This window comes from Anarhichas minor, unplaced genomic scaffold (assembly GCF_050575085.1).
Source record: "Anarhichas minor isolate MPS153535 unplaced genomic scaffold, ASM5057508v1 ptg000004l, whole genome shotgun sequence".
Taxonomy (NCBI): Eukaryota; Metazoa; Chordata; class Actinopteri; order Perciformes; family Anarhichadidae; genus Anarhichas; species Anarhichas minor.
Window position 1 is genome coordinate 16,630,991 of NW_027466450.1, and position 19,571 is coordinate 16,650,561.

General features: G+C 41.1%; 1 protein-coding gene across 1 annotated transcript in view; it reads right to left on the reverse strand.

Moving 5' to 3' along the window:
- tbx15 (T-box transcription factor 15) overlaps positions 1-14,320 on the reverse strand; it is a 30,853-nt gene extending 16,533 nt beyond the window's left edge. The window contains exons 1-3 of the mRNA XM_076104892.1: positions 14,134-14,320; positions 7,613-7,826; positions 4,621-4,722 (exon numbers count right to left, since the gene is read on the reverse strand). Of these exons, the coding sequence (XP_075961007.1) occupies positions 4,621-4,722; positions 7,613-7,826; positions 14,134-14,320 (503 nt within the window). The remainder of the gene's footprint in view (positions 1-4,620; positions 4,723-7,612; positions 7,827-14,133) is intronic.
- Between the last annotated feature and the right edge of the window lie 5,251 nt (positions 14,321-19,571).

The window sequence follows — 19,571 nt, forward strand, 5'->3', positions numbered from 1 at the left end:
ACACACGCGTACACACAAATGGTGCCAGGCGTTTGTGTAATTTCCTGTTTGGAGCTCTGTTTAGGGTTTCGCTCGGCGTAGCAGGGAAAGTGTTAAGAACGAGGAAACTTTAGCCCCAAACAGGACTGGAAATCTGATTAGCCCCCCCCCCCCCCCCCCCCCGCTTTCATCTTTCATAAATCTGCCATCTGGCACCCGACACGATCAATAAAGACTGGACTTTATGTGACATTCTTACTGGACAGATGGAGGGGGGGGGGGGTCCTTTCCCTTCTCAGCCAACACCAAAACCACACAGCTGACAAAACCACAAACTGTGATACACTCTCATTCTCTCCCACATACACACACAATTACACCCACTGGGACAAACACACTCAACAATGCACTCTCAGCTCATCACACATACATATTAACACGGGCCGGCATGCACATAAACACACACACACACACACACACACACACACACACACACACTTGCCAAACCGAGGCTGTATATTGGATTACTGTACTGACAGAGTAAATATTGCTATTGAATTACCATTCAGGGTTGACTGGTGTGTGTGTTCTGAGTTTGAAAGAGAAGACCAACAGCGTTGAGTGAGCATGTGTGTGTGTGTGTGTGTGTGTTGTTGGATTCTTATGAGGACCAAATGTCCTCACACAAAGACAGATACGTGACATAGAGAGCAGGATTAGTGTTTATAGGATGTAAGGTTAGACTGAGGTTCAGGTTGGTTTGGGTTTAGGGTTGGGATAGTGATCTATATGTATTTAATGATGATGTCCTCACAAGTGTAGTAACATAAATGCAAACTTACTTTGATCCTTCATTTCTTATCGTAAGTGGTCGTTGTATGTCTGCGTATAATCTTCTATTTATACACTTACACAAACCAAATGTCCTCATAAAGATAGTTTAATAAGAAAAGTTCTGTTAGAGTTTATTTGAGTCAGGATGAGGTAAGTTTATGTTCAGTATTTGGGTTACTTGCAAAATCAGGTTAGGATTTGTTTGTTTCATCCCCTTTTATTGTGTTACTAATTATGTGTGTGTGTGTGTGTGTGTGTGTGTGTGTGTTCTTATCTCTGTATATTTATGAGGACCAAAATAATTACAGAAACTACGTATGGAAACGTTACTTCAAAAACGTCACAAACGTAACCTAAAATAATATGTAATTTCAAAAATACGTCACTAATGTTATTTCTGGACTCATAAGGACCAAATGTCCTCACAAAGATAGTTTAAAAATTTGAAAATCTTTCAATTTGATGTAATTTTTCCAGTCCTCGTTTCTACATAAAGTTCCATTGTTAGAAAGACATAACACAACTTTAAACAGCAGCATAAATGCTGCTGTTTGTGTGTTTTTGAATATGGGTGGGTACCTGGGTGTGAGTGTGTGTGTGTGTGTGTGATGCTCTGACACACAGTTGAAGGAATGAGGTACGCCCAGGCGGCCCCCACGTTCAGCGGCTTAGAGCTCGGAGCAAACCGAGCAACTGTCCACATAAAAGAGCGGTAATATATGGAGATTTACGAGCGCGGTACCAATGAGACGTTCCTAAAGAGGGGCAGGGAGCCCAAGTAAAGCAAGTCCATTCCAATAAAGACCTTATTTCCAGACCCCAAAACTCCCCCCAGGTCCGTGAGACACACCAGTGACAGCTCCCAGCTCAGTCTGCAAAGGACTGTGGTAGATTCCCCAGCCAGGAAGAAAACCCTATTCACGTTAATGAGATCTTCTGGCCTCTAAAGAGTCCTCCGTGGTGTCTTGGTTCATGGTGGCAGAACGCGATGAACGCTATGAAATGTAACTAAAACACACACATGGCAGAAGACACGTTATTTATGTTCATCTTTTGTTTCTACGCAGACACAAACCAGTTTTAATAGATCACGAGGGGAGGAGCTCTTTCTCTGTTTCCTCTGAGATGACAGGGTTCTGTTGTGCAGAGAGAGGGTGGATGTATCTGCGGCGTGCTCAGCCGTCAATCAAATATTCAGTGTCGCAGAAGCGATGCATGAAAACAAATCCAACGTCCTGCGAACTTGTTTGATGTCGTTGAACTGTCCGTTTTAAAATGGACTCACCAGCTGCAAAGGAAGGCCTTTAAAACTCTGTTGTTACAGACAAGTCCCTCATGTTACGTCTCCTACAAAGTGAATTACTGTCCCGGTTTTGGGATACAACTTTTCTGACTTTACATTTGAACTTAACAGAACAATCCTGGTGATATTCTATATTTTTCTTCTTGTCAAAAGAACCCACGTCTTATTCCTCTGAGCCATTGAGCTCATGATAAACATGGGTACTGTAGTTTATTTGCAAACCCCATCCGTCCTGGTGTCTTAAATACTCAATAGAGCACCAAATATGTATTATTCCGCCACTGAAAATAGTCCCCAACAAATAGACAGTGTACACCTGTTTGAGTGAAGTTTGATAAAAAACTACAATGCCCAGCTGTTTAAGGAATTTACTACGCTTTAGTATTTATGAGCCGTTTTTAAAGATTTACATCTTCAGTAGGAACAAATGGATTCATGCAGTGCAGCCGCCGACAGCTGCACACGTGCACGACATCCTTTACAGCTCAAACTACAGTCGTACGCATGACGGCTCCCTCCCGACACTGAGAAGAAGAGCTCCTTTGTTTGTTGTGTTGTACTGAACGTGAGATAGAAGTGTGACTGCGTGATGATGAATACAGTAAATACATAACCTGCAGTCACACATTCAAGGCTGCCGACAGACTGTACTCACTACGACCCGGTCCACAACACATGTTTGGAGCATGTGTTTCTATAAACCACAGGACACGTTGAATGTCAAAGCTTTTGAACCAAAAATATGTTTCAGAAATGGTTCACTCGTGCAGAAACACACAATGCCACGTGGTTACCGTTGTGAAGCGATTGGTCGGGTTTAGGCAACAACACTACTTAGTTAATGTTAGAACAGAGATCATGGTTTGTGGTAAACTAATAACGCTGGAACAGAACGCTCTTTCTAAAGTAACATTAGGTAACAAGCGTAACAACATCGTTTACTTTTGGTTTCACACAGGACAGGATGAGCGGTCTCCTGGGTGAAAGTCCTGTGTTTGTTTGGCCCGTGCACCCTAACCCTTAATAGACTTTCTAGCTTGTTAAACTTGTTGCTTCAGCACATAACGTTCAATAACGCTCGCTCTATATACTACGTCACTCTGACCGAATACAAAAACGTTCATCACATTCGTGGTTTGCAGAAACATACAAAATAAAAATAAAATTCCCGGCAACTGGGATGCACAGAGTCGATTTCCAGCCTTGTTCTTGTAGATTAATACTTCACTGAATGAGGTTCATCTTTCCGCTTCACTCTTCCATAAGTGTCTAAAAGCTGCTTCAGAGGCTATTTTTGCGAAATCTCAACAAAAAAAAGGAATTTCAAGCTTTAATTCTAAACAGCAGCACAAAACACACGGTCTCCTCATTTCAGATGTATCTATGGCAGCTCTGGGTTGTTTGCCACATCAGCACTTCATCACACAGTAACAGCCGGTTTCTGCATCAGCTTAGACGCCACCACTGAGTACGCAGGTAAACTTCACACATCTCACTTCTGTCATAACACCTGAAAAGATTATATTGAGCCACAGAGGCCACTCTTTAAAAAACGTCCGGCAGGTATACGAGCAGCATCGCACATTTTCTTTCCATCTCCACCTCACTTTTCCCGTTCCCGTCATTAGACGTGAATGTTGAGCGTGATCCTGTTTGCAGCCTCTGCTCTGCTGCCAGAGGCTGCAAACAGGATGATGAATACATTTCAATCTCCTCTCTCTGGGCTCGAGTACCGTGGGCCAGGATATCTGTCTTATTACAAATCCAGAGAGATCCATCATGCAAACCGTCCTCCAGCACGTGCACACTTTAATCACACGCTCGCATCCCTTCACTGACGCGGGGTTGGAGGAACTACTTTCTGCGTGTTGCCAAGAAGAAGACGGGAACATCTCTCGTTGGGAGTTACGAGAAATCTGCTAAATGAATATCTTTTGTTCGGTTCAGATCCTGTTTACACGGCACGAGAAAATCGCATGAAGATGAGAAAAAAATCCAACGGGGTTCAAAATGCTCGGTTCGACATCTTAGAATCATCCAGGAACATACAGTTGTGTGCTTCAGCTGTGGCCTCGGCACAAGTCCGGGCCTCGATCGTGCATTTCTACATGCAGATATGTGACTGTGCGTGTGCATATTACGTACAGCATTATGTACAGCTGTGCATTTGTTAACATTCCTGCAAACTAAAGTGGCCGAAAGCTGCTTTTTTTGTTCTGTGTGTGCAAAATACAAAAACTCAGCGTTTTCTCAGATTCTCTGCGCTGAGAAACACCTGAAACAGCATCGAGACCTTCACGGGACACTAATCCTCACCGAAACCCAAACACATGAAATCATTTTGGTTCAGAAGAACGTTAGTGGAGAATCTCCGGGTTTAGTTTCTGCTGTTGGACGGGGAGTTAAAAGGCAAAGAGCGTAAATAAAAACTTGAGTGAGGTTTTACGATGTAAAACTGTTCTGGACGACACCGACGCAGCAATTCACTTCCACTCATGAGGTACCTGTATCTCTTGTTGTCCACGGGCACGATGTCCATGGCGATGTAATACTGCTGATGAGGGTCCAGACCGGCGACCTTTACTCTCATGGCAGGAAACATCCTCCTGAAGGAGAAAAGGCAACATGTAGAGGGGAGTCACACTTATCCGTCTCTCGCTCCATCTGTTACGTAAATGAACAAATAAATAAGCAGTGTGCTAAAAATCACAGAAACCAGACTGATGACCTCAGCAGCTGTTGTAAAGCAGCCTGAACACATTCAGAGGAAAACAACAAACAAGTAGACAAAATCAAATCACGTAAACATTCTGATTTCTGAGCTGAGACGTCTGCTGACACTGAGATTATTTGATTTAAGCAAGTCTTTCCCTTCTTTTCATAATAAGAGTTTTGATAAAAACAAACATTTGTGCAGAGAAATAAATATTTTTAGGTGAAGAAAACTAAAATGCCCACACCAATTAAACTGCAGGTATTTTTAGATCATATATTTATCAAAATACACTAAATCCCAGAAGAATTCCAGACAAACAAAGAACAAAAGAAAAGTCTTCAACATCAAGAAGAGTCTGCACCTTTAAGAAGAGTCTGCACCTTTAAGAAGAGTCTGCACCTTCACGAAGAGCCTGCACCTCTATGAAGAGTCTCTACCTTTATGAAGAGTCTGCACCTTCATGAAGAGTCTGCACCTTTAAGAAGAGTCTGCACCTTTAAGAAGAGTCTGCACCTCTATGAAGAGTCTGCACCTTCATGAAGAGTCTGCACCTTTAAGAAGAGTCTGCACCTCTATGAAGAGTCTGCACCTTCATGAAGAGTCTGCACCTTTAAGAAGAGTCTGCACCTCTATGAAGAGTCTGCACCTCCAAGAAGGGTCTGCACCTTCACGAAGAGTCTGCACCTTTATGAAGAGTCTGCACCTCATGAAGAGTCTGCACCTTTATGAAGAGTCTGCACCTTCATGAAGAGTCTGCACCTCTATGAAGAGTCTGCACCTTTAAGAAGAGTCTGCACCTCTAAGAAGAGTCTGCACCTTTAAGAAGAGTCTGCACCTTCATGAAGAGTCTGCACCTCTATGAAGAGTCTGCACCTTCATGAAGAGTCTGCACCTTCATGAAGAGTCTGCACCTTTATGAAGAGTCTGCACCTCATGAAGAGTCTGCACCTTTATGAAGAGTCTGCACCTTCATGAAGAGTCTGCACCTCTATGAAGAGTCTGCACCTTTAAGAAGAGTCTGCACCTCTAAGAAGAGTCTGCACCTTTAAGAAGAGTCTGCACCTTCATGAAGAGTCTGCACCTCTATGAAGAGTCTGCACCTCTAAGAAGAGTCTGCACCTTCATGACGAGTCTGCACCTCTAAGAAGAGTCTGCACCTTCATGACGAGTCTGCACCTCTAAGAAGAGTCTGCACCTTCATGACGAGTCTGCACCTCTAAGAAGAGTCTGCACGTGACTGAGGGACATTTCTATTTCTCTCCTCGTTCTGCACTTCAAACGTTGAATTTCGCTCGGTTTCATTTGAAGCTCGTAAATCTGAAGCAGCCTAATGAGAGCACAGCGCTGCTCTCTCGCCTGTCTTCTCTGGATTTACAAGCTTATTATGAGCAGGCCGTGAAACACGCACCAAGACGTTTCGTGTCCACCTTCACGTTTGTTTCAGCGCAACAAAAAAAATTATATTTATATTTATGAGCTGATTACCAATTTAAATCCAATTCATAAAAAAACAACCAAGTTTGTAACGAGCGGAGCGCTACACGAGAAGTCAGACGTGAGAGGAGGAGCTGCAACTGTGGGGAATTACAATAAAAGTCTGGTTTTAAAATAACATCTAGATCTGATTTTATACATTATGAATAAACACAACTCTTCTCTAACTGAAAATTAAACAACATTCTGAAGTTTAATTTAGTTTAAAAAAACATATTTTTAAACATATTGGATAAATAAACCCGTCCTTTAATAAGAATGATTTATGCACGACCACATATTATGTTTTAACCATTTTGCGAGAAGAAATATTCCAAACATAAAACGCGTTATTAGCAACAACTTCACCACTTTGAGGTGGAAAGAAAATTGACAAAGATTTACTGAAAATGCATTTTATAAAGTGCCCTGAACGGTCTTTTCCTCGTTCTTAAATACAAAGTAAAGTCATGAAGCGTTTGATCCCAGAAGTATTTCACTTCTGCTGTAGCCTAAATGTAAGAATAATTAATGTAAGAATATTCTCACCTCACCGAGTTTATTCACTTCATCTAAGAACCAAAAGCGTTACGCGATCATAATAAAGACCTTGTTCAAGCTGTACATTAAAGCTAATGTGTGTGGTGCGGATTGATGTGAGCAGAGGGGGGAAGTGTTAGTGGCGCAGAGGAGCGCTGCACAAAAAGGTCCTTTCCTGCAGGCTCCGCAGGTCAACTTGCGCGCGCGCTCTGGTTTCGACTTGTTGGCCCGAACTGAGCGAGAAAAACACGGAACATGTTCGAGGGACATTAATTAGAAGCAGCTCTCGTTGTTCGGAACCTGCCGCGTCACGAGGGCCTGAACGCAACACAGAGAGGCCTGCATGTGCAACACATTAACACCCTCCAAACACAGAGGTGTGTGTGTGCGTGTGTGTGTGTGTGTGTGTATGTGTGTGTGTGTGTTCAACTCTAACTATATGTGTCTGTAAAAATGACGAATTTGTGTTTGTGCGTCTGCAGATTTTCTGTCTACGCATGCGCTGAATCTATGCGTTTGTGTCACAATCTTACCCCATAATAAATATATATATATATATTTTTAAAATAATCTCTTAATTGCAATTATAAAGAACTCGCTTTTATGTTTGTCTTCACCAAATACAAAAAGAAAAGAAAAAACTTTGTAAGCGTCAAAGTTCGCCTCTTTTACGCACAGTCTGTGTGCGCCAGAATCTGCTGCAGAGCTGCACGTAGACCTCCTGGGGGTACTTCCAGCAAATGAGTGTGTGCGTGTGCCCGGCCTACCTGCCCGCCTTGGTGATGATCATCTCCGTGCCGATGTCATGGAAGCGCTTCCAGAGGTCTGCGCACTGCAGCTCCACCTGGATCTCCTCCATGGAGGCCGAGGCCGAGGGCGACGGCTCGCAGGCAACGGGGGCCAGTTCGGCAGGTGAGCCGAAGGAGCACGACGTCCTCTCGGCCAGACCCTCTCCGTCCGAGCCGGGACTCGCCTCCGAGTCTGAGAAGGGGGAGAAAAATGAGGAAGATGATGAGAAGGCAGCGCTGATATACGCTTTTTTTACGCAGGAAACTTGGCCCGAGTGAGGAGAGCAGTTCTCTCTGCGCTGACTCCCAAATCACCTGCAGCTTGGAGAGAGACGCGGCCGAGTTTGGCTCGCTGGCCCGACTCGTCGTGGAGTTCTGGGCCGGAGTCAAAAGCAGAATAAATGTTGCGTAAAATCTTTTGAAACGCGATGGAGAAAAATATAAAATGTCGATGGGAAGCGTTCACCCAGTTTCCCCTCAAGTGCTCCTTCAGGACCGAGTTTAACAGACTGACCCGTTCAAACTCATCAACGCCGTCACGATGTCACAGCTGATAGAACCGTTCATTCATCCTGAAACCATTCCAGACCTACAGGGAAGCTTTCCATCCGTCTGAGACCCGAACCAGCATGACCTCAGCCTCCGTTACATTCAGCCGTTTTCACTCCATTATAAAAGGGACAGTTCAACCCAAAATCACATATTGTTCTTGTCACTTGTTGAACAATCTGGATTGTTTTGCTGTGAGTTATATAATGGCACAATATGGTGCAAAAAGCCCCCCCCAAAAGCCCACTTTAATCCAACAGTCTAACTGCCACAGCAGGGTGGACAAAATAACAGGAACATCTGCAGGGTTACAAAGCTGCAGTTTGCAGTGGAGGTTTTCCTTCTATCTTGTCCTCCACACACATTCATCTTCACTGCAAAACAACCTAAACTGAACTATTTATCCAGAGTCAAACAGGAAATTAAAAATCAAAACTTATTTTTCTTTGTGCCAATTAATAATAACACTTCTCAACAGAACACATTCCTCAACAAAGAATTACTCTTCTTGACTGTGACGTTTAAATAACACGTGTGATGTTGATCAAAAGTAAAATGGAAACCTTATGGGGTCAGATATCAAAAAAACGCATCATAGTTTTTCCAGCTGGGATGTCGAATCGCCCAAATCTCAACACCTCAAAGCTGCACTTTGCCCGGAAAAAGCTCTCATAAGATCACCACATGATCCGTCTTCCTTCACTTTTCTCAGAAATAGTTTGGAGCTGAAGTTCCTCCACCACCACCACCCAAAGTAAGAATCTAATAACGGATTATTTATTGGGAGCCTCTGACACGAGGAGGTCGACTTGGCAGACCGATGGCACACAAACACAGTTATGCAAATGCTGAGCTGCTGCTGAGAGACTGGACAGCGTCCCGGGCGAAACGCCGCAGAGCAGGCCCGAGCCAACGCCGCTGGAAACAAGAGGAGCTGGGAGAGGAGTGATGGAGATAGGGAGAGAGGAGGGAGGAGGTGGGGGAGGGAGGACTATAATGACCACAGAGAGACTTTCCATCGTCTTCTCGGGGAAATCCTTCTAGTGTCACTGCAGCCAGCGAGGACTGTCACACATGATTACTTTCCCCTTCTTCTGCTTCTTAAGACTGTTCCCACACATGCAGATACACAGTCAGCCCCCCCACCGTCTATAAAAACACTTATCACTGCTGGTGTTACAGGAAGAGGACAGGAAGTAGCTCAGGAACCATACGCCTGCACTCTGATGTAAATCTTAACATGGGGGGCCAGTGAGGCTGGATGCTGCTCTTCATTCGAGAGGAAGAGCAGAGATTTGGGATTTAATGCACAGACAGTAAACAGAGTCACGCCTCTGTTTTTCATTTTACACAGATGTTCTTATGAATGAGGTTTTCTGAGAGGATGAGAATGTCTGCTGTGACACAAACTGACTCAAAGTGTTTCAGACTGTCGTCCACCAGGCGTAATGAAGAACAATGTTTGTTTTTACATTTCTAATTAATGTTCAACATTTGTGACTAATTGATCATTTAAAGGCCGAGAATACAGTTCCTCTCAGGCCATACATCTAAAGCCAAACTACGGGGATATTAATAAAAACTATATATAAACCATGAGCATATGTCTAATAAATAACACAGTATGTACGATCAACATCCCACTTTAAACATTATGTCGACTAAAATCTGTCTTTACATCTCGGCATTGAAACCAATATTTGAACTTTTGTTTTTGCATTTCTAAATATTAGACTCACAGATTTACATCTTAATCTTTGAAGTATAAACCCTTAAAGCATATTTGTCCATTTCTGTCTGTTCTAACTTTACTTAAGACATATTGATGTTCTGTAAGTGCAATGTTTTAGAGTTTAAAAGTATTGAACTAATATTAAATACAATGTAAGCTACTGTATAAATGACATAGTGTTAAACATTAAACTGTTTAATTGTGTCATACAGATATTTATACTTTTGTTTGACCTGTGAACTCTTATATTTGTTATAAAGATATCTTTTTCTATATGGAACATGCAAAAAAAAGGAATGTCATCAGTCAGAGATTTTGGGGATTTATAATCTAAAGTTGATTTCCACTGTAGCAACAACATTCAACATTTAAAAAAAAAACTAAAAACATGCTTTTAATATTTGCAACAAACACAGAAAAGCTTCACTGAGCCTCGGATCTGCTCTGAGCTTCTAAAACCTGTTTGGAGGGAACGGACACATTCCAGAGAGCAACCAGAGGATTTTGGCAGAAACGCCTCCGAAGAAGGAAAGTCACCGGCTAACAGGAGTCTGCCGACTAAACGCTCTCTCACACACACACACACACACACACACACACACACACACACACACACACACACACACATGTATACATATATACAGTATATACGGGTCTAAAGCAGGAGCTGGATGCAGGCAGACAAACACACAGCATGGAGCATAAATATTCATCTGTACGAACACAGAACAACACTTTTAGTTGAAGGCAACAACTGAGATGCATCTTTATAAGTAAATCCAACTCTCAGCGCATTATTGACTAAAGTCAACGAGTCTTTTATAACCTGACTAACTCGATTCGTTTAAGTACAACCAACATGATTTTAATTAAGTTATTAAATTAAACCAACTCAATATTAATCCAAGGGTTGTGGTTACAAAGTTTAGTTGTAAAAAGCCTGAATTTATTACATTGATTTATTGTCGAACAAAAAAATGTGGCCACTAAGCAGAACGCTGCCCTGACATCAGCTGTGGTTATCCTCTCTCTCACACACACACACACACACACACACACACACACACACACACTTCTTGCGGTTTAAGGGCCCAATCAGCTCCTACCAGGCTTCATTAAAACGAGGTTAACATCCGTTGAAGGCCACTAATTGGTCTGAATTTAATCAAGTCAGTGTTGTCTGTCAAACTGTCCTCTGGGTCAAAGTTCACGAGCAGTACTTTATACTAAAGGGATATATATATATATAAATATATACATTACAGAAAGAAAAAGTGCTATTAATGACGTCATAAAGGTTTTTAAAATCCGACTTTTATCAATATAATTTGCAATATATTAAATTGTAGCTATTTTTAATTGAGGAGCAATTTGACACTATTATAATAGTAGTTATTTATTATAATAATAGTTATTTATCTGTAAATTATCTTGTGAGGAGATGGTTGTTTTTAAAGTGTGATCAATCTTCATCATTATTTAACATATCTTATTTCTGAGATGTCTCTAATTCTAAAAATAATTTTAAAAGAATGTTCAAACCTACAGGAGTTTATTTTGATGCAAAACACAAAATATATCAGCCGTAAATTTGGAGAAACTGTATCATCTGCGATGTTTCCATTTGAGGTGCAGTAATAAAACAGTATCCTCTCTTCCATGAGCTCCACATCGGGACACAGAATGCAGCGTGATGCTCATAACAGCGCGTGTTTTATAGATTCTGAGAGCAAATTAAAAAGGTTTAGGAGGTTAACACATTGGAGAGTGAAGCTGTTATTTTGCATTTATCGTGAAAATGGAAGTTGATGCGTTTAATGAAGTCGTAGCAGATTGCTGACGTGGACAGAAGCAACGTGTCGTAATCAGTGAGTAACTCAATCATCACACCTGCTTCCTCACCAATGCAGTAACAACTTCACGCACACGTCTCTTTCATCAGCCTGCAATGAGAAATGACTCAACGTTTGGGTCATTTTAGTATCAGTATTAGTTTATTATCGTGCAGTAGTCGTGATGGATACAAATTAACAGATGCCTACTAAGGATTCTGGTGTTTGTAATGAGTTACCTCTTTGCGTAATCTGTGCGTAAAAGTGAAAAGTGCCACCTTAAATGGCATGGTTTGGGTCAGGCCTTTTTGTAATTAAATATCAAGTTACACTAGATGTAGTTCTTCTTGTGAATTCGTGTCTTAAATGGTAAATATTACGGACATGTGGTTGTTTCTGGAGGTCTAACTAAACCACTTTTTTTTCCTCTGCGCTGACTGAACATTGAGCCGTTAAATGGAGCCTCGTGGTTTAGGCCCGCGCTCAGTCCTGCCCTTGTGTCTTTGAGGCTAATAAACGTGTTATACGACCAGCCGGCTTCCAGCCTCGCCTGCAGCTGAGTAAAAATAAAAAATCACTCCGTTAAGGATTCCTCTAAACCACATAATCTGACCACAGAGACTCGCTGTTCTCGGTCACCGCCGCTCGACGCGCCAAAGCGGAGGCTTTAGCACCCGAACAGGACCCCGCTGAACCTGCCAGGAACCCGCCTGCTAATGAGTGGGACCAGGAGAAGGAGGGGGGGTCTGTAATTGAGCCACAAATCCTAAAAACTCTCTGACACAAAAGCCTGCAGAGACGATGAACAGGAGGACGTCTGCGATTTAATTTTCCCGGATAATCGTTGCCCTTTTTTAAACAAGCTGGTTGACATTAGCAACGCTGTAATCAACGTTTAGTCTCAGCTCCCTCATTGGCTGCACAGCAGACCGTTTACCGTCAACAACAACAAGCTCCCCGTGACAGACTCAATCTCCCTCCTCCTGCTGGACAATTATTTTAACTTATAGTTTTTCTATTGTTTCTAAGTTTTGCATTTCTATCACGAGCGGTTTCGGTGCGTCACGGCGCCCCGGAGGTCAGACTGCAGCGGGCCGCGTGCTCAGCGTCTCAGACTGTCTGAAGCAGAGAGCTTCACTTCTGTCTCTACATTATACAGAGATGTAACGAGCCCTGCTGGGATCTTTACATTTAAAGACAAATTAAATATAAGGGTTATAATATTCACGAGGATCATTCATTGTCATTCACCAAATTTAATAATGTTTTGAAGACGACTGAACTTCATCATCTGGGTTTTAAAACTAAATTTCATGTCACAAGGACGAGTTAGTGTCCGTCAGTGTGAAACGTCTCGTAGAAGCGTAAAGACGAAGCAGCTTTATCTTCTAAACCCTGAAATCTAAACACGCAGCAGACATGTTATTAATTCACAGTATGGAGTAATATAATAATTGATATGCTAAAAAATAAATTTACGTTTAAGTTGAGGCAGATGGCCGTGACTTAAAATGTAAAGATATAAATCAACTGCGAACATAAAATGTGTGGTTGTTGCAAAAAGAGGCCTTATCTCATGTTTGTTATTAAAATAGCAAACAGAAACTAAATAATAACACTTTTTCATCTAGATTTCTACAATTAGTAATTTATTCTACTTCAATAAAAAGATCCTCTTAAATATAACGTCTTTGTATTTTTGTGATGTACACGTTTCCTCTTCCGCAGTAGTTCGACTCACGCGGAGGTTTGATGGTTGTTGATCTCCAAACAAAACATATTTACTCAGATTTTCACGAAAGATGAAATCTTTAATTTCTCATTTATATTTCTCACACCTGAGAAATGTTAGATGTTTGTGCGCGTGGTGCAATGAGGGTTTTAGTGCAAAGTTATTCGCAATTCTGCGCAGGGATTTGGTTTCTTAGCGGATATTGTAATTGAAGGAGTCTGGAATCTGTTTGTCTGAGAGTGAAACTCATTGGAAGACTTTATTTACTTCATGACAGAACAACAAGCCGAGGCCTCCAGCAGCCAAACTGACAGCAGCTCCACTTTACGCTTTGACTCGCATTGTTGTTATGTCACTTATAGATGATGTGGGTTCCAGCAGTCCGGGTTTAAAACCTGGACTAAACCACTGAGCCTCACTTTGAGTCCTAAAATCTAGTTTGAATTAGTTTGAAAGAACTCTTTCTTGATGCGTATTGTGTCATATTCCTGACAGACGTTCTCCCTCCTCTTTGTGGAACGGCGCCTCTACAGCTACGTGCCGTGTCGGGTCACCGAACGTGGAGCCATGTTTTGACTCGTCGCGCTGCGCTGCAGTGAAACAACCGGACATTTTTGTTTTGTTAAAGCGGTGTGGTGCATGTCTGCGCACTGACCCGGGTCCATATCCAGACAGTGCGCCGGGTCCTCTCCGTCCGCGGCGAGGCTCTCCATGGACAACTCCAGCTCCTTCTCCTCCCAGCCCCGCAGCTTCCTCTTCTTGTTGGAGCCGATCAGGGCTTCCACGGAAAAAGCGTGGGCTCTCGAGCTCAGAGCTGCGGCAGATCGCCTCCTCTCACTCATTTCTATCAAATCCACCCGAATCGGGGGGGAGGGGGGGGAGACTTGTCGAAAAAAACTCTCTCCGTGCGTCCAACGCAGTGATCAAAAAACGGTGAAAAACCAAAATAAAATAATGCAAACGTCAGTGTTTACAGCGCCGCGCAAACTCACCAAGTGTCCAAAGTAATCCCAACTGTGACTAGAAACGCCGCGTGAAACTTTTGACGGCCCGCTGTGCCATCCTGGCTGCGCGTGAGATCGAGTCCGGTGTTTTTTGTGATGCGGTCCGCGCGTCTCTCCGTCCTTCCTCTCCGCGTCTTTCTTTTTCTCTCTCTGTCCCCCCGAACTTCTCGCTGATTGATACTCACTTCTGGGGGGAGTTTTTTATTTTTTCCCCCTCCAGGCGCAGAGGGGGCCGGCCCTCGCGAACGCGCAGTCTGTCAAACAACCAGCGGTCCAATGGGAAGTGAGGAGAGACAGCGAGACGGAGTGCTTCGTCCAATGGCGGCGGAGGGAGACGTGCGTCCTGGAAGAGGAGCCGTCATCCGGACTGATGAACTGACTCCACAATGTAGAGAAATATACTTATTATATTTACTCTCATTGGATGAACATTTTCCTGCAAAACATAATAATACAATAATAAAACGGTGTCAGTTTGAGTTATTGAATGATGTATTTATTGACCTGACATCTCGGTGTCTCTCTCAGCTTCACTCCTCTGAAGCTTCATCGTCCAGGTCCGGGTCTGTCCGCCGAGGCCGAGGAACCCAAAGTCCTTCTCATCTCTTCTTTGGGAGGATTGTGGTCACATCACAGGTGAGGAGGCCGCGTGGAGCCGAGGCAGCACAGGTGGGCTGATCTCAGACTGACACGAGGAGGAACGAGGAGTTCAGCGAGGGAAACGGTTCAGAACAGAAACTATGATCAGACAATAAAGTGGAGTGTTCACTCAGTTTATCAGGAGGAGATGAAGAGATTATAGATCGTAAATGTAGAATTATAACAACAAAATAATGATAATGTAGACTAATATAATAAACAGATAAATCAACTGTTTACTCTATTTAACATACATTGCACAAAATAAAGTAAATGCTAATTAATTAATTTTACTCGAACACATTAAAACAATAATTAAGGAGAATGACCATAGAATATAATTTCACTCTGAACCCAATGAGGACAAATATTCGATTAACTTCTAACCAACTATTTCATAAAAAAACAAAGGTTTAATATTTCTGTTGAAGTAAAAACTAAAATATGTTTACTGTGGTCTAAAGCAAAGACGAGTTATTATAAATAGCAAGTACATATAGAGCATACTCCTAATAAATACTAAATAGAATAATAATAACTAAGTGAATATGAAGTCAATTAGATTATATTCCTCAATATCATAAATCACACATTTGTCTCAGCAGGCTGTTATACTCTAATACTACTAACATCATAATAAATAATGCATAATAATAAAACAGGCAGCTCATTTTGTTGCAGCTTTTGAAACTCAGATAAAAACTTTCTATCGATCAATCATCGCTTTTTAAAAACAGCTCGTGCGTCTGATCCGTCTGCAGGAAGAGAACAAGCGGCTCAAGAACTAGTTCACACATCTTCCGTCAGCGGCAAATAACAGATATCTGCCTTTATTTATTGTGTGTGTGTGTGTGTGTGTGTGTGTGTGTGTGTGTGTGTGTACGGAGGAGAATACCGTGCACCACGCTGCTGTCGGTTTAACGTGCAGAAGGTGTTGATCTGTTTGTTACTGCTGCTTCTGAAAAAAGCAGCTTTCCAAAAGGTCACGAGCTTCATTCCTCATCTCTAAAACACTCATTAGAGCGCGCGCGTGGATTATTACTCAGCAAGAAAGTTATGAAAGATAAAACATAATTAAGAGACAGATTTAAAAACACATAATTTAGTGTAAAAAACGAAACACTTTACTGAAACAAATACATTCATTCTGACGCACTTTACGTTATATGGAAATATGAATTTAGTGCGTAACTTCTCATCAGCTTCTACGTAAACTGACGTCATTATGAGCAGAGAACGAGGCAGTATTTTAAGTTTTTCAGCTGAAAACTAATTATTTAATATAAAATCAGATACTTAGGGAGAAATTACGAGTTTTAACTTATTTTAATATAATTGTATTGTAATTTACAGAACTACAAGCCGGAGATAATTGTTGTCTTTTTATATTTTAAGATGTTGGATGAATTTTACGCGTAAACAAGTAAATATTCTACGTGCACGCGCGACGATGGCTTTGGATCCCTGCGGGAGGAAAGTCGTTAAACACGAGCAGTAAAAACTAAAACCAACTGTTTGCAGTTTGGATCCGACGGCATCTCAGTGAAGCGCGAGAGGCTTTCCAATCAGACCTCCACATCCGGGACATTTAGATGAGGATCAACGCGTTCAAATACTTTATGATTTATCTTACGATGATTATTTTACATTTTGACGCCAAAAACACATTTTTCTACCCAGATTTGTTCTGTTTTTGGTCTTCTTTGCGCAAAATAAACGCGTCCAGATTTGGTTTTCTGACTTCATTCCCACCAGACGGGCACGTGGAGGGCAGGCGGACACGTGACCTGTTAATATTCAATTAGTGAAAGAAAGCGTTTGACCCCGCGTGACCCCCGGGGGTAAAGCATCCAAAGTGACAGCAGCTCTCCGGCTGTTTCAGCACCTTTCCGCCTCGAGCCAACGACGCTGAATACAGCGAGCAACTGCAGCGGCACCGGGAAGATGTGTGTGAGTGTGTGTGTGAGTGTGTGTTGGGCCCGCGTGTACACATCCTCACCTTCACCGGACGCTCTTTTATTTACGCAAAAAATACAAAAAGAAGAACTAAAATGAGAGTTTGAAATCGTGCATTTTGTCTCCTGTTTGATCCCAAACAGAGAGGTCAGAGTTCATCCTCTGAAGCCTCGCGTGGCGAGAGGACGCGCGACAGAGAGCTTTGTTTTTAAGGGTGAAAGACTGAGAGAAACAAACAAAGCAGGAAATAAATAGAATGATTGTGTGACGACATCGACAAGAATACATTATTTATAACAGTTTGAGTTTTCTTTGAGCATTAAAGTGTTATGGAGATTAAGTCAAGATTATAATTCAGTAAACACAAAAATGAAAGTTATATTTTAATAAGACTAAGTTTAGCCCTCTCGGAATAAAAATAATGAAAATATAAAATAACTCCATTCTGTGCATTTTTTGTGTTGTCAGAAAAATAGTTTTTAATTCAGATCATTCCTCATATTGTTGCAGCATTAAGCAAAGCAGCAGCTTATAACAGCTGATTACATTTAAAAATATATATATATATCATATATATATATCATATGATATATATATATATATATATATATATGATATATGCATCATATATATATCATAGATATATATATATATATCATATGATATATATATAGATATATATATGATATATATATATATGATATATATATAGATATATATATCATATATATATATATATATAGATATATATATGATATATATATATATGATATATATATATATATATATATATATATATATATATATCATATATATATATATATATGATACATATATCATCAAAAGAGTTTATTTCCGGATCATTTTCAGTAAATGTGAGCTTTAACGTTCTCCACCAAAACTCTGCTGTTTGAACATTTATGAAGTCCAATACCGTAACGACTCTTAAATGAACGTTATGAAAATTACTAGAAAACCATCTTAGTAAATAAATACAATATTATTATGAGACACTGATCTTAGATGTGCGTGTTTTTATTCTCTTCTTCTACTAAACTTCTCCACTCAGCGCCAGAAATATAAATGAATAAATAGAATAAAATGAAACAATTCTAATATAAACAAATAGTATGAATACATATATTTTTTAAATCTAATATAAAAAATATATAATAAAAAGACGGAAAAATAAAGATTTTCTGAAAATACACTGAATTGCTGCTATATATATCCTACACATACTAAATGTGCAACATTTTTAGGAAACACTTTTCATGATGTCATCACTGTGCGATATAAAAATGCTGATAAATTAGTAATAAAAGTTCTAAAAGTGCTTTGACACACAGCAACACGTTGATGTCTGAAGGTTAAGAGCTTCGAGGTTTATAGTTTCCTTCAGCTCGCGACAACATGTTTGTTTACTTCTTCTCGATCCGGACTGAGGTGTTTCCATTCACCTCCATCTCTTTAAAAAACTACAGTTATTACCGATCTATTAAAGCTTTTACCTCCGCGCGTAAAACGGTTCAGTGACGGTGTCGCGCTCACATTAAACCTTCTCATTACACCTCCGGTGTCACAGCGGCCTCACGTTGTCATAATGCGGGTCGCAGTGATTTACAGCCTGGTGCTGTGTGTGTGTGTGTGTGTGTGTGTGTGTGTGTGTCGTCTATACAGTTGTATTTATACTCGGTCATCTGCGCGTGCCAACAGGATAAAAAAAGCAGGACCAAAGGGAAATAAACGGAGCGAGGATACACCGGTCTGATCCCAGGTAAACACCGGGATGGAAAAAACCTCAGCACGGGCCTCCTCCATAGCGCGCGTGTGTGTGTGTGTGTGTGCAGGCTTATTAAAGGAGTAGAGAGAAGTACATTTTCAATTACAGAAAGTGATGCAGAGAACAGAATGAGCTTTAAAATAAAGACTGAGAGGAGCAGACTGTCGGACCTTTAGAGGTTTCTAAAGGGACTCCGGTGCTCAGAGACACAGCTTTAGTCCACAGGGGCCAACAGAACCAACACTACATGAAAGTTCCTCGTAGTAACTTTAAGGCTGCAGTTTCTTTTACACAAAATATAAATCAACTAATAAATCACGATATCATTTAAATCAAACAAGCCAGCAGTATATGAAGTAGTTAAAATCAGCTCCATCTTTACCAGCTGTAACAAAGTGATGAACACATTTATGGATCAATAATTATAATCCAATATAATAAAATATAACATTCTGCACATTGAGAACTTTTACTTTTGGTACTTTAAGTATATTTTGATGCAGATACTTTTATCCTTTTACTTGGATAACATTTGCAGGACCTTCACATGTAACAGAGTATTTCTACTCTCTGTGATATTATTACTTTTATACGCATCGATCATCTTCAATGATCTCATGTCACAACACAGAACCTCTTCAGTCTTCTCTCTCATAGTTTCATTGCTCATATACACAACACACACGGTCCAGTAGGTAAAGACACTGAAGT